The sequence below is a fragment of the Saccostrea echinata genome, unplaced genomic scaffold (assembly GCF_033153115.1).
Source record: "Saccostrea echinata isolate AGI-Se365-2 ecotype Australia unplaced genomic scaffold, CSIRO_AGI_Sech_v1 ptg000049l, whole genome shotgun sequence".
Classification (NCBI taxonomy): Eukaryota; Metazoa; Mollusca; class Bivalvia; order Ostreida; family Ostreidae; genus Saccostrea; species Saccostrea echinata.
This window is the reverse complement of record NW_026889798.1, coordinates 2179481-2195111: the sequence shown is the minus strand read 5'-3', so window position 1 is coordinate 2195111 and position 15631 is coordinate 2179481. Positions and strand designations below refer to the sequence as shown.

The 15631-nt window shown below is 32.9% G+C and overlaps 1 protein-coding gene across 4 annotated transcripts in view; it reads right to left on the bottom strand.

Annotated features, from left to right (window-relative positions):
• The window catches only part of LOC133203269 (centrosomal protein of 290 kDa-like), a 258032-nt gene extending 243137 nt beyond the window's left edge, over window positions 1-14895 (bottom strand). For all 4 annotated transcript variants that reach the window (XM_061339084.1, XM_061339083.1, XM_061339085.1 and 1 more), the window contains exons 1-31: window positions 14842-14895; window positions 14155-14272; window positions 13637-13778; window positions 13448-13503; window positions 13003-13155; window positions 12335-12388; window positions 11784-11936; window positions 11220-11333; window positions 10852-10920; window positions 10284-10373; window positions 9776-10016; window positions 9314-9420; window positions 8997-9068; window positions 8838-8908; window positions 8278-8544; window positions 7838-7988; window positions 7395-7560; window positions 6384-6457; window positions 6032-6196; window positions 5452-5604; window positions 5091-5216; window positions 4687-4779; window positions 4324-4473; window positions 4038-4118; window positions 3564-3737; window positions 2929-3040; window positions 2511-2710; window positions 2015-2075; window positions 1223-1453; window positions 741-943; window positions 301-414 (exon numbers count right to left, since the gene is read on the bottom strand). In XM_061339084.1, the coding sequence (XP_061195068.1) occupies window positions 301-414; window positions 741-943; window positions 1223-1453; window positions 2015-2075; window positions 2511-2710; window positions 2929-3040; window positions 3564-3737; window positions 4038-4118; window positions 4324-4473; window positions 4687-4779; window positions 5091-5216; window positions 5452-5604; window positions 6032-6196; window positions 6384-6457; window positions 7395-7560; window positions 7838-7988; window positions 8278-8544; window positions 8838-8908; window positions 8997-9068; window positions 9314-9420; window positions 9776-10016; window positions 10284-10373; window positions 10852-10920; window positions 11220-11333; window positions 11784-11936; window positions 12335-12388; window positions 13003-13155; window positions 13448-13503; window positions 13637-13778; window positions 14155-14247 (3936 nt within the window). In that variant the 5' untranslated portion in view covers window positions 14248-14272; window positions 14842-14895. The remainder of the gene's footprint in view (window positions 1-300; window positions 415-740; window positions 944-1222; window positions 1454-2014; window positions 2076-2510; window positions 2711-2928; window positions 3041-3563; window positions 3738-4037; window positions 4119-4323; window positions 4474-4686; window positions 4780-5090; window positions 5217-5451; window positions 5605-6031; window positions 6197-6383; window positions 6458-7394; window positions 7561-7837; window positions 7989-8277; window positions 8545-8837; window positions 8909-8996; window positions 9069-9313; window positions 9421-9775; window positions 10017-10283; window positions 10374-10851; window positions 10921-11219; window positions 11334-11783; window positions 11937-12334; window positions 12389-13002; window positions 13156-13447; window positions 13504-13636; window positions 13779-14154; window positions 14273-14841) is intronic.
• Window positions 14896-15631: the final 736 nt, after the last annotated feature.

The following is a 15631-nucleotide window of genomic DNA, read 5'->3' as shown; positions in this document are numbered from 1 at the left end:
CCAGTTATTTAACTCAATGGAAGTAAGATTTTAAAGCCAAATTTATGTTCAAAAGTAAATTTACTTCATCAATATTTGCAACACTGTAAAAGAAAAAGTAAGCACAACCAATTTTATGTCCTTATGCAACAAAAATTATTGAAAAAATTACCTTCTATCTATAGAAAAGTTGAGATTTTAATTTAAGTAGACTATAATTAAATTCTTTCTTATGTAACTATGCTGTATTTTTTATGGGCTGGTTTTGGACCATTTTCTTTTCCTTTGTTGATATTTCAGTAGTTGAGTTAATATACTTACCTGTTTGAGTTCCAGCTCCAGTTTCTGCTTATCCTGTTGTAGCTGCATCATCTGCTTCGAGAACTTCTCCTGTCTAGATAGAGGCACTGCCCCCGCAAACTGGACCCGCAGCTCCTGAGAAAATTAAAGCACAGAATATTTAACTTTTGAATAAACTTTACCAAAGTAAATATGGCTTGCAGCAACAATGGGCTGTTTTCAGACATAAAGGAAGAATTGTCCCAAACAAATCAACTAAGATCTTCCTGAGAAGACTAATTGCGTGATTATCTAGGCATTTACTAAAACAGGAGTCACTTTATGTGAAGTCAATTAGGGAAACAATCTATCTCTGAATCAATTGTTTGGAACAGATTGTGGCTGGGGATTTTTTTTGATACCAGCATTCTGTGGATTAACAATAATGAAGTTTTAAACTCATTGTGTAGAACAATCAGTACCTGTAGATTTCTCTTGAGGTGGTTGACCTTGCCCTGGGACTCTGTCCGGTTGTGGAACAGAGTCTGGTCTTTGTCGTCCAGTTTCTGCTCCAGACGGAGAACCAGTGCCTCCAACTTGTTGACCTTCTTCTGACTCTCCTCCAGGCGCCGCACGGCAGTACCCTCACTGACCTGCAGCTGGACAATGTGGCGGTGCAACTTCCCTGTAAAAATTGACAGACATAATAAATTACTTGCATTACTTTTCACAAAGGCAGGTCATTACTCTTATGTATCAATGTGGAGGTGAAACTTCCTTGCCAAAAATGTTAGATGTAATTGATAATTTTTTTCAATAATTTTTTGCAAAGGCAAACTATTACACTAATTATCAAATAAATATGTCCATGTAAATCAATAAAGCATTGTTTAAAATTATATTATTTTGATGAGAAACCACAGATCCCTTTGACCGTATACAGCCTAACTAATGACATTCTCACCTATAATGGTTTTCTCATCACTCTGTATCTGGAAGTCCAGCAGCTGCTGTCTGAGGGAGGCATTCTCCTTCTCTCGTGACAACTGTACCATTTCCAGGGTCCTGACCTGTGAGGTCGCAACCTCTGAAATCTCCTTCAGCTTTGAGATCTCATTTCTATTGGCAACTGCTGCCTCTTCAAGCTCCATTATCTTTTTCCTGTCTGCCTCTGATATTTCCTTGGTAACAGAATCTGTAAAAAATCATAAATGAATTTACAAACATCTCATGGCAATTTTGGTAAAAACAAAATAAACAAATCTTTCTGTAAGAATTTAAGTAAAGTTTCAAAATTTAAACTATGGGAAATATTTAAAAGTATCAAATAGCTTAAAGCAATATGAGCTGCAACTTTGATGTCAGAAATTTTTTTGGCAAAATTGTAATAACTATTTCAGTGACAGAAAAAAGAATGTTAATAAACTTCTGTTGTTCATATTTGCGATGGAAGAACTACATGTATTTATAAGCTTTGATTGATTGAAGGAAAATTACATTATTGTCATCCTGTACAATATTGATTTCTTATATAATACTACATACATGTATTTGATTGTACAGAATCCTTTATTCTGAAACAATATGATACTTTATTTCTGGTTCAAATTAATCATAATAACACATTTTAACAGCAAAATAAAATTCTCAAAAATGCAGCTCATATTGCTTTAAATTCTTGGTGTGAATGATTTCATTTATATCTTCAATATTGATTTGTTTGCATAGTGTTTAAACATCAAACGTCTACACATACTTGCTAGTTCATCCCTGAGTTCTCTTTCTATCTTCTGTAGTTCTAGATTTGACTTTGTGATCTGAAGTCAAGTTTTTATTAAATTAAAACAATGCTTTCTTAACAAGTCATTACACAGAAACCATTTTTAAAAAAATTAACAACGATAAACACCAAAGGCCTGTTCAACACAGCAAACGTTTGCGAGTGCTCGTGAACATTTTTGTTGGAAAGATAAGGAATTTTGGCAAGCGCTCGCTAACATTCACTCTGTTGAACAGGCTTCAAGTCTCAATACTTTCATACTGCAAAATATTTTCAATTAATTTATTTGAAGAAAAAAGATCACATTGAAAATGTATCCAAACTTCATTTTACAAAAGAGAACTATTTGTGCATTTTGTACATGGGAAGGAAGACGAAAACTAGATTGCAAACTATATGAGTACATGTATATACCAAGTCAATGTTTTATTCTATTATGGTCTGATATTTATGAATCATGTTATTAACTCACCTCAGAAAATTTCTCCTCGAGGTCTTTGTTCCTGTTTTCTAAGTCATGTAAAATAGATTTCTGTTGTTCGTACATTCTAACAGCATGTTCTGCTCGCTGCCGTTCATTTAACTCCTTCATTTCCAGAGTCGTGATTTTCTTGGAGACACTGATGACATCTGTGTCAGTCAAGTTCTTTATCTCTGTACCCTCTGTCACCCCTAAGTTAATGAAATATAATCTAGTAATGTTCATTATCTATTATAAAAATTCATTTTGCTTAGTTTCAATCTCTCCTCTCGAGAATAGAAATTCTGCTTAATCTTTTTGTTAGTAACAAGTTATCAATTTAAAAATACCAAAAATTAGCATTAGGGGTTTCACACTGGGAAAAGAAAAACAACAAGAGAGAGTGAAGCCAATTGGGACAAGACTAAACCTTTTTTATGTAGGTCCTCTACTGCTGCTTCCAAAGCATGAAGTTTTTCTTTCTCCAGACCAAGTGTCTTCTTCAGAACCTCGTTATCTTCTGTCAGCCGCTTTACCTCATTCTGAAAAATAAATGCTGATAAATACATCTTGAATCAATTTTTTTTAAGCCATGATTCTATTCCATCGGAATCTCTGTGATTCTCCTCTTCCCTCTAGGCACCCCTTTGTCAACTTCCTTACATCAGCAATCAACGTACTCTACTCCTCCAGTCCCTAACCCCCCTACATACCTATTTACTTATTTCTCTTCATGCTTGAGCACATGACGCCTGATCCCTTACATATACACAGATCAATTTTTTTTGTCATATAATTTCCTCTTGACTTTGCCACCAGTCTTGTATCCTGAAATCTTCCTCTTTACTAAATAATAAATTTATGCCTGCCTTTTTTTTTTTATCTTATAAAGGACCTTTCCTTTGATACTAATGTGGTCCCTTTACCTCTTCCTAATGCCTTCTATACATTCTTGAACCTCACTAAGACTTACTTCTAATCTTACAATACTATCAGCCTGTGATGCTAGTGTTCTCCCTTTCTATACTTTCCCCCTACATACCCCAATTTCAAGCCCTGAATTACCTCTAATCCTACAAGGGCTTCAGCTTTAGATACCAGTGTGTTCCCTTTCTCTAACGTGTCTCTATACTTCTCCGTCAGGTCATGATAGCGTTTGTTCATTAATTCTAGGTCAGCTGCTGGCACAGAATCCTCTATAGCTTTCTGAAGGGCAGCCATTTTAAATGTGGCCATATCCTGAAACACAGAATTATTTTTTAAAACAACTATTTCAGTCATGTAAAATAGAATAACATATTAAGTTAATAAATATTTTTAAACAAACTTTTCCATCACAAAAACTTAATCCAGTTTCCTCATTTCCAAAGTACATATTAAATTTAAAATTCTTAGTTCTGTCAAGATACAGTGCAAAAAAGTTTTCTCCTAGAAATCTGCAGCAATTTAAAAACATCTGAGCCAATCAAATTATGGCATGTATGTTTGAACATTTTGATTTCATCTTTTATTGATACAGGCCCTCGGTTGAGTACTGACCTTGAACCTCTGCAGATACCCCATTCTTTCTTGAACTGCTGTTTCCATAGAAGCCATTTCATTTTTATAACGGTGAATTTCCTGCAAAATTTTTATTATTCAAAGCATTTAAAAGATGCATTAGTGTACATTTAACAAACACATGACACTGTATTATATGAAAGTTACTTGTTTCATGCCAATAACGAATCAACCTGAATACTGAAAATCTTCCATACAATAATAAACTGATGTTATTAATTTTTCCCTGTGACTGTATCTTACAAAAGTAGATATACATTTGTACCTTGCGTAGTTGTCCCTCTGTCTCCTCCATGGTGTTGTGTCGTCGTATCAGGGCCTTCTCGTTGACACGTAGGACGGTGATTCTACGGGTCATGTCAGACAGCCTCCTTCTGACCTCTGTGTCGTCTTTTGACAATGTCTCTATCAGTCGCTAAAAAAGTTAATAAATATCATCAGAACCTGAAATAGGTTACATTTTCTAAAATATTAGCCTGCATGCTTAACTTCATTTCTTGTCTGAATTTTGCTGAAAACATCATGACTTTTAATTTACCAATGGTGAAAAAATATATGTGCCTTGAAAATACAATAATTCTTTATGCTATTGAAGATCAGATAAAAACCTAGATCCCCCACTGCTTACATTATATTCCTGGATCTGTACTGAATCTTCTTCTCTCTCTCCATTTACTTTCTTAAGCTGCTCTTGAATTTTGTCCATTTCTTCTTCCCATTCCTGGAGAATTACATTTTGAATTCATTCAGTGTATGTATGAAATTTTGTTCTCAGAATCTATTCATTAATAACCACCTTAAATAATATGGTTCAGATTCAATTTTCTTTTTTTGTTAAATGCTTCCAACACCTTTTCACAAAATTTTATAAAATTGTAAAATCTTTGAAAAAATAGGACAACACTTATGAACACTTTGACCCACATGAACAAACTCTTAACCTCAATTTTATCCCTTTTCCTCATGTTGTACAAACTTTATCTAGCACATTATGGTAACAAACACTTGGTGTTTAGTATAATAGGGTTTTACTTTTTTGTCCTTGAGATAATCCGAGTACAGCAGACCCTGTTGGTGCCTCATGACAGCAAACTTCCTCTTGTAGTTCTCCAGAGAATTCTCCATTTTCTTCATCATGTCTTCCTTCAGACTCATCTCCTGTAACACGATAGTCATTCAAAATAATTGAATACACTAATTCTTCAAAGGGAGAAAACTCTATTCAAGCATTTTTTTTTTTGTTGAAAATTACAATATTTCCTGGTCAACGATTTGCCAAATAAAATCTCACTTTTATTCATTTCAGTATTTTTATACATCAATCTTTTTAAACCTGTAACACTGCAATGAAGTATTTTCTTTATACACCATTTTTTACAGCTGTATACATTACCTGTAACACTGTGATGAGGTGCTCATTAAGATTAGAAATGACATCAGAACTGGATACTGCCATAGCATCGGGGAGAGGAATAGACTGGAACAGCCCCCCAGTTCCTCCCCCCGACTCCTGTGCTGCTTTCAAATCAGCCTCCAACTTCTCAACCTAAGACAAAACAAATAAACAAACAAATACTACTTTCCCTTCACTTTCAATTAAACCTTGGGGAAATCTCATCTTTTTTTTTTTGTTTGGAGATTCTTCTTATTGTTACTGTTCTAAATTTCCATTCTAAATTTCCTTATACACCATACATGTTTTTAAACATAAATTATCATATTCAAAATATAGTGCAATCACTGAGTATGGAGTGGTCATGAATATGAATTAGCACTACACACATCTGCTCCATGTACTGTATTCATTAATGATTATTTAATGGTATTCTTGAATTAACACATTGCTGTCTGTGCCAAAGCTGCTAAAATATGAAGCCCACTGTTTTATGTACACATTACATAATAGCTGCAAGTTTTTTCTAGTATTTTTAAGTATAATGTAACATTTCCCTAACACAATCACACCCACTAACCTTCTCTTTGGCTCTCTGAAGATCTGCTCGGACCTTGTTGCCTTCATGTCTGGTCTCTCTCAGTTCACGGCGTAGTTCCTCGTTACGACCCTGGAGATTGTCTACCTGAGCTTTCAGGTACATTGAGGTGTCATAATTCCCTATCAAATTCTTTGCTTCAATTGCCTACATATTTTGAAAACTAACAATCAGCATTTTTTTTGTGTATAAAATGAGCAAGATAATCTTTGATATTTTTTTTTTTTTAAATTCCTTTGCAAAATAAATGAAAATGTGCATGTAGAATACAATGCAAAAATCTTGTTTGATTTTATGTAAAATCATTGGGGAATTACAGCTATAGTTTACGTACAGCCAACATTTTTTCTAGAGTTGGGAATCTCATTTCCTCTGGGACCACACCTCCTTTTCCTGGGACTTTCTCTTCTTTAAATAGAAATCATATACACGTTCATATTTAAAGACAGTGATAATACCTTTAGAAGTAAGCTTACTATATTCTATATATACAAAGCCTCTCTGTAAAATTTTTTCATTAAAATGCTTTAGCGACCATGAAATCAGTACATTCATAAGCAGGGCTCTAACTGGCGACTAATTAAGTCGCCATTGCACCTAAAAATTAAGACTGGCACCTAAAATTTTTCTATAAGTCGCCAAATTGGCGACCATTTTAAATTTACTTGGTGTTTGTCAAATTACTGAACTATAAACATTTTCAATTTTTAATTTATAAAGAGCAGAAAAGAAGTTTAAAAGTTAGCAATGTACATATCTCTGTATATTGACTAATATCAATTTTAAAATTGATGCCAAAGAAAAATTTACCAGGCGACTAAAAATTTGCTTTGGAGACTAAATTCTTTTTGATTAGGAGCCAGTTGGCACCTTAATTTTAGAAGTAACATTGAGGCCTGATAAGGTCATTTTTAGTTTATAAGGTCAGGATTTTTCTATTTTCTTCTGCAAATTTTGCAAGTTCCTCACAAAACATATCGATCACACACTGTGTCTCACAGAGGCCAAATATTGTGTCCTACAAACATTTTCCTTTAGTTTATAACCATTGAGATTTATAGTGATTGTATACTGCATAATGATTTTGGAACTGAACCAGTGAATCAAAAGTGGGATTGCTACTGAAACAATTATTTTATTTTGATTGTATCTAATTTTTTTTTTAAAGAAAAAAGTATGATTTGCACAAAAAGCAGATACATGTACATATCTAGCTAGATGTGCATAAAGATTACTGATGGAAAATGAAGCATAAAGGTTAAAATAGATTTATCCATAAACTTTATTGAACATCATTATCATTTATAAACAACAGAAAACTATTTCTCAAAACATTGCTACCTACCTGGTGCATATTTCTTCAGGTTTTCTATCACTTCTTTCAGTCCCTGTTCTAACTGCTTGTTCTGATCTTTAAGTTGTTCTAATTCTGCTTTGTGCTTGGAATTTTCCTGGTACAACTTATCCATCTCTCTCAAATTCTTCACAAAATCTTCATCATGGCCACGATGCTATAATCACAATTTATCATTTTTATATTCTAAAATTTCAAAATCTAGTAATTTTCAGAATCACCATGTAAATACAACTATCAAGCATCATAATAAGGTAAAGAAAATCCTTTTACTTTATAATGAGCAGCTATTCTATGATCTGATTTTAATCGAGACAAAAATGTTCTGAATTTTTAACTTATGTTGAGGTTCTTTCTTAATCTTCTCTATATGTAAGCTATACATTTAAACCATTTTTTTTAATTTTGCGACCCCTGAGTTTTGTGACCCTGACCTGAGCATCCATCTGCTGGTGAACGACCTCCCGTTTGATGACCTCTGCTGTTGAGGTCTCCATTTCCTTGGCTTTCTTCTGTTCTTTCAGATTTTCCTGGAATTCATACACACTCATCATGTCTTCTGCTGTCAGTCCTAAAGCAACTGCCCTATAAATACATGTAGATCACCTTCAATATTATCTTTGATTAGTATTAATCATGTGGTTGTGGTGCATTTTTCTTTTCAGAGTAGATTTTTCTGTACCAAAACACAGGTAATACTGTATCACATTTGATAAGAACAAATCTGCTCCTCAAATACTTTTCTCTTGCAAAATTTAAATTATTTCCATTTCAAGGAAATCCTTTCCAATGTCTACAATATACAATTTGTATACTGAAGTAAAATGAGTCAATACCACTGAAATTAACGTCCACTATCTGACCCCTGACTGACCTTTGACCTGTGTGCTGAGCTAACTTCCTGATCTTTTTCTTTAGCTCTACCCTCTCATCCTCCAGCCTTTCCACCTCCTTCTGTAGGATAAAGTTCAGCGCTTTCTCCTCCTCCTTGCGGATTTGTTTGTTTTTACGGAATTCAGTGAGGTCCAGGGGATCCCGAGGGTCCATCCCAAGTTTAAATCTTAACTCCTCATTTTCCTCCTCGATGTCATTTATCTTCATCTCGGTTTTGTTGATGTGACTCGTCAGCTCTTCAATTTGTCTACAAAAGAAAAATTAGTGTAATAGAAAAGATTCATAATGTAATTCACTATCAACTGCAATTTAATCAGTTACGAGTGATACCAATAATTGTAGCATCATCGATTACGAGTGTGTAAAGTCTATAAATAGTTTAAAGATTTAAGAAGAAACAAGTGGACATGAGATTAACTTAATCACATTGTACATGTATCTATTTTTTCACTTGTTTTCATTATGGTATCTTTTTCATTTTAAAAAAATTTAGCTAACATTAATTTGATGGTTTGATTTTAATTCTATCCGTTTCTGTACCTGTCCCTGACTTTGATTTGATTTTTGCAGTCTTTTATTTCCTGTACAGCTTCAGCCAACCCATATTCTCCCTATAAAAACGGTAAAATATACAAGGTATTTACTTAGTTTAACAGAAAGATTAGTTATATAATTGTCTACATCAGTAGATTGACTTACATTTTCATATTTTCTCTGCTTCTCGAGGGCATATGTCAGCTCTCTGTCTTTCTCCCGAGCATCTCGTTCAGCCTGCAAAGTCAATGTACAAAACATGTTAAAATTTTTATCATCTGTGTTGATCCAAGCACTTTACAACATTAAAACAATCTATTAAAATGCCTTTAACACTAAATATAAATGTTAATCTATTTATAAAATTATTTCCTATTTTTAGATTGTCAACATATCATATTCAAGTTCTAATTCTTCATAACAAACAAAAAAAATTTTTAAAATCTTCAAAGTTAAAGAACAAGTTTATAAATAGTACATACCATTTTCAGTTCCTTCTCTAGCTCCGTTATTTTTTCTCTGTAATAATCCACCTCCTTCTGTAGATTTCTGATTTTCTTCTGTTGACTGTCTCCAGATCCTAATCCAGCTACAATCAACCAAAGACGATAAGTCGTGGGGTGAGGTAAATTTATCTCTTATTACAAAATATTATTATTATCAATGTATTAAATTCTAGCTTTTGATTTTTGTTAAGTTTGTTTTATTATATTTTTGGGAGGTTTATTTTTAAATCGGAACTGTCAATTACTGTCCTTCATGCAATGACTTTGGCTGCAAATTACATTCTTGTGAAATTAACAACATATAAAATTTCAGAACAGATCTTTTGTTAGGATTTCTATCAATCATAATAATACCTGAGCATGTAGACAATACAAAAAAAAAAAATCAACAAAAATCTAATATATGACATTTTCACACCTATACAAGTGTAAACTTACATCTTTTAAGTTCTGCCTGCAGGTCCTCAATAATGGCGGTATTCTTCTCCATCTCATCCACAAACTGTTTGATCTGCTCTGTAAGGTCCTCTATCTGTTTGTCCTTCTCCTTGACCACTTTGGACAGTGCGGCCACCGAGGCTTTGTCGGCGTCCATGTTGGCCGCGATTAACTGTTCCCTGTACTGAATCACCTGTTCCTGAAGCTCCAACATCTGCTCATCTTTTTCTTGTAGAATTTCCTATAATGCATGTCAAGTAAAATTAAAGATCTGGAAGTTTTTTCATGCTAACAACTGTTTGGTTTTCAATCCGAATCTTTCATAATAACTGAATTTATTAAAATACCAGGTACATACCACAATAGTGAGTACCTGGTATTGCAGTAAGTTGTTTTATTTGCATTAATTCAAATTCTTTTCGATGATCCTTAAATTTTCTTTCTTTTTTTTTCTTGATTTTTTCAAAAAAAAAAAAGTATAGAAATTTCAATTTCAGATATTACCCACCTTCCACTCCTCGACTTTATTGTTAACAGCCACCATGATGGCATCATCTGCGTCGGTTTTAGACTGTACTTGTTCATTTAGATCAATCACCTGTCAATTTTTATCGAGGTCAGTGTTTTACAATCATAAATGTGTACGAAATATATATCAACACAAATAAATTTGTCTTACAAACAACAAATTTTGAAAAGTCTAAGTTTCTCAAAAGAACTAGTATTTCAATTATAAAAGCTCATTAATAACCCTTTCCTGTAAAGTTCCAAAGATGTAACAAATAAAGACCATTCATCAAAGAAATGGATAAAACATTGCATGTAATTTTCCAACAGATAAAAGAGTACTAGCATTTCAATTCTACCAATTTAATTCATACTGAATTAAAAAATTCCCAGATAGAGCTGTCCATTTCCTGTGGGCCATTAAAAAGTCATCCCTTTCTTAAACATATCAGCATTATCTGCCCATATCCATATCCTTGACATTAATTTGTACTATGTTTAATTTCTCCATACACACAGACAAATGAACACATGATTATTCTTTCTTCTAATACACTCAGCACACATACCTGAGCTTTTAAGACCTCATTCTCCTCTCTCAGTTTGTCAGTCACTGCATCACTCTGGGCTAAAACTTGCTGAAATTCAAATTTTTTTTTTTTTTAATAAAACAAAGAGGTAACATTATACAAGTTTAAATATGCGCAACAGACAAAGCCATTGCAAAATTAACATACATTTGTACATTAAATAAACTCTTTACATGCTCTTTGGCCCATTAAAAAAAAAAGGTTTGATCTAAATCCCTTTCATGATTCACTTAAGGAACAACAGGCATCTAATAATTTCTTTCCATCATAATTCTTAATTTTCTTTGATCCACCCCTGTTCCCACCCCTAAATTCTGAAATTTGTTTGATCCACCCCTGATCCTCACCTTTAGTTTGCTGTAGTCCTCAGTGGTCCTCTCCACCATCGCTACAGCCTCCTCAATCTGAGCCTTCATGTCCTCAACCTGCCTCTGGTACTCCTCATTGGCATCCGTCAAATTCTGAAAATTAATTTCAAAAATTGTAAACTTTTAACATCACATTTTTTATTTATGTACTGAAAGTCACCAAATTTTTACAATGCCCTATTTTTGCGAGATAATTATTTGGAATTTAAAAGCAAGAAAAAATTTTCATGAAATTTGTAAACTGTTACATATTATCTTTAAGAATAAAATATACACAAGATTGGTCTTGAGTAATTACGCAAAAATAAAGTTCTCATGAATAAAAAGGGATTTACAGTACATCACGTAAAAAAAAATCAAAGAAATATATTTAATGACATAAAAATATTTTTTTCCTAGCACTTGTTAAATTTTGAAAAATGTGAAAAATTTAATTGAGGTTAGATTAAATTTTTTTTTTCCAACAATATTTGGATATATAACTATCCTACGATAAGTAAAATACACGTTTTAAGTTACATTTTGGTTGAAGAAAATTCAGACCTGCAATTCCTCCATAGCTTCTGCCAGGTCATGATTTTTGCGGGCCAGTTTTTCTCTATAATCTAGTTCTCCTCCTTTATTAGACACCAGTTTATCACGCTGAGCCTCCATGTGCATCTTAAAGTCGCTGACCTCACTCTTCAATCTGTCATTCTGGTGGGGAGAAACAAATATTTGTTATGAAAAAATTCAAATATACAAGGGGAATAAAGCACCAGAGTTTTATTTTGAAGGGTAAAAACTTTATACTGTAGCTTCAAAATTACTACTTTCAAAAATTAAAAGAATATACCTTGCCTTAAATCAAAATATCAACTTTTTTCCCTCAAATTTTGTAGCAAGTTTTAATTTTTTTTATTATAACTCATCATAATTATGTTCCATTTGAAAATAAAAGAAAAAGTATAATCTCCTATTTTTATCATTAAACTATACAAATTGAGACAAAAGATTACTACATTTGAAATTACATTCAATTACTTTTGTTTAGTTTTGGAACTTTACATGTAAAACAATTTTTCACACATTTTTTCTTAATAAATCTTACTTACCTCTTCACGGTATTCTTTCAAGTCTTTCTCCAAATCACTGATCTTTTCACTGTACTGTAAAACAAAAGAATTAAAATAGTCAACACAAAATAAAACATCACACAAAGATATTATGGCTAGACAATGCCAATGCTAGCTGTAGCATTAAAACAATGTGTGAGTATGGGCAGCAGTAAATATGAGTATCAACAGATGAAAAATTTTCTGCTGCACAAAGGGATTTGAGTTGTCAATTATGTTTCACTATGAGCCAAATCTATGTCTGCAAAAAATTTCGAATCTTGAATATTTTGTGCTATGCACAATATCTTTTCAGATAATTACAGTACTGCAAGGAATAAAAGGTCCTAGAGAGCTCTCTTGTGAAAATCAGTTTTAAATTTACAATAACATAACATCATCTAAGTTTCCAACTTAATAATATGCACATGTAAAATAGAAATAGACTCCTAAAAAATCAGTATGATAGATATATCACAGTTATTCTTGGTCATGTATTTTTACTCCAAACTAGATCTCCCCAAAAATATTTTCCACTTACAAAAAAGTCCCATTCAGGACTGTTTTATTAAACTATTTACTGAGTTTATGTGCCAACAAACAAAAACATGACATTGTTTATATAGATTCTTTTTTTAATTTTTTAAAAATTAAAATGGTGGTCTTACAGTTTCGGCAGCACGTTTTTCTTTTGTCAGTTCACTCTGTAGATCACGGAGTTCAGTGGTCAATTCTTCATTCTGCCTCTCCAGGTCTCTCATCTGATCACGAACCAACCTTGAAGCCCCCGCCCCTCCTGCACTCCCCTCACCTCCATATTTCTGTGAACACATACAACATCTAATACAAATCTAGCTTTCATTTGCTATGTTATGTTTGTAAATAAACAATGTACATTTTTAAGGTACATTTGCCACTTATTCTCTTTCAAAAAATGCATTGAAAGCTTTGGTAACTGATGAGAAACAAGATCGAATAAATGGACTATCTTTTTTAACTCTCAATTTTTCATCATTTAATATCACATAAGCAGTGTAATCATTTGAAATCCTGCCTTCATTTTGTGATACTACATGTATTCAAATTCTCTACATTATCAAAACAAAACCTGACCTCCAGTTCTGCAATTTTCTTCTGTAGTTCCTTTTCTTTAGATGCCATGGCTTCCTCTACAAAATTAATTTGCTTTGTATGATGCATTTCTTTAAAAAAAAAAAAAAGAAATCAAATTTCTCTTAAATGAGAAGAAATTGTTTTTATTGGTATAATATCCCCTTTATCCCCTCTCCACCCAACCCTGACCTTTCTTCTTGCTGGCCTTGACCTCTTTTTCATATTCCTCCATAATCTCCTCACATGCCTCATTCTTAGCTTTCATGATCACCCTGGAAACGTCAAACAACTTCTGTAATTTTCCCGTGTCTGATTCATCTTCAGGATTGTACTGAAAAAAAATGTTATTATTAATCAAACTTAAGCTATTAACTTTGGAATCCATAGAATGATGTACAACATCGTGTAAAATTGTCTGTTATGTTATAACATATCATAAATTAAAAAAAATTCTGAACTAATACATTAAAATTCCTTTTTATAACTACTATCAAGGTTTGAAAATAAAAAATGAACAACAAAAATTGGAAACTTTAATGATAGGACACCAACTAATTTTTAAATACTTTGTTATTTTGCATCGAGTATGGCAAAACATTCTCAATCATTCAAACTGGGTCCGTAGGACAATATCATTTTAACGATAGAATGTTCTATCTAGATTGCTTCATGTATTGCCAATGACACTGTACAACAATGGGACTTACAGAGACAAGGGATTCATAGAATTCTTCAACATCTTCTTCTGACAGCTCTGTTGGCTTAGCTGCCATTAATTTATCCCAGTCTAACGGCGGCATGGTGAGATCTATTACTGTCTCAACTCTGAAATTATGGAAATAAACATCTGATGTTAAATTTATACCACTCCCTGCCAAATCAGAAACAAGTCATATTTGTTCTTGTTCATTGAAAAGTCAGACTATAAATATTTTATTTAAAATCTGAAAATACTTGCTGACACAACATATTTCTTTCTATATTATAAAAGAACGTGGATAATTAAAAAAAATAATAGCTTATGTTTAAGTACCAATGATTGTCTTGCCATTTCTAGGCCATGAAAAAGGTACAGAACAATAAAAAAATAAAAAATACTGAACAATTTATATTCCTTTCCATAAATTAAATTTTCTAATGACAAAAGTATATACAATATTTCTATCGCGATTTATCAACAAAGTTAACATCTTCAAAATAAAACCCATAACTTGAAATAAACACCGTGCTGACATGTTCAATCACGAATTCGATAGTAACTTTGCTGATTTTTGGACAATTTCTGGTTTAAATGGCCTATACTGAATATATTTGGTAGCTAAGAACTGACAAAAAATAAATGCAACATATCACATGCTATATATACTTTTCTTTACAGTAAAATATTCAGTTACCTGCAATGTTTATCTTCAGTTTACAAACTTCTCCGCCATGTCGGTATATAAACAATGTTTGACGCGAGTACCTCGCGCGCTTTCTTCGAAGTAAAATTAAAACTGGTTTCGACAAAAATATCCGGATTTAAAAGATTAAATATAGCCAGGGACCTATATACTAAGTATTAGTATATAGGTCCCTGATATAGCGCATGTTAGGTACCTATAACTGCCTTAATTAATGTAACCATAGAGTATTTTTATGGCAACCCCACAATTTCAAATTGCATGATGTACATGTATAAATGTTGCAGATTGTGAACTCGTGGAGAAAAGTTTTCACGATACCAAGTTTGATCTCAGGCGCAACATCTGTTCAGCCTGAGTGGTGACCAGTGCAACTAGATTATTTCCTTATTTTCCAAAATTCCTGACAAGTCCAGTCTCTTTACACAGGTGTTACATACAGATTCCATTTGTATTGAAGCTTTTTCACTCCAATACACTATATCATGCAGTTGCTGATTGTTCACTGATCTTATGCCGCACCTGTAGAATGCACAATTATATGGTTTTAGTTTCTTCATTATCCATGCCAAGTTCATGAGGCATTAGATGCTAAACTTTTCATAATTTAATTGTGCTTTGAGTTTCTGTTGTTTCAGAAGTAAAAAACACCGGTCAACAATGATCACTAAGATCGACAAAATGTAATTCTTACTATATCAGTCTTCATGATGTCATGCAGTGTTTGACAGACTCCTGGGTTTCCTCTATATCATGCAACAGAACCGTCTTCTTCCTTGCT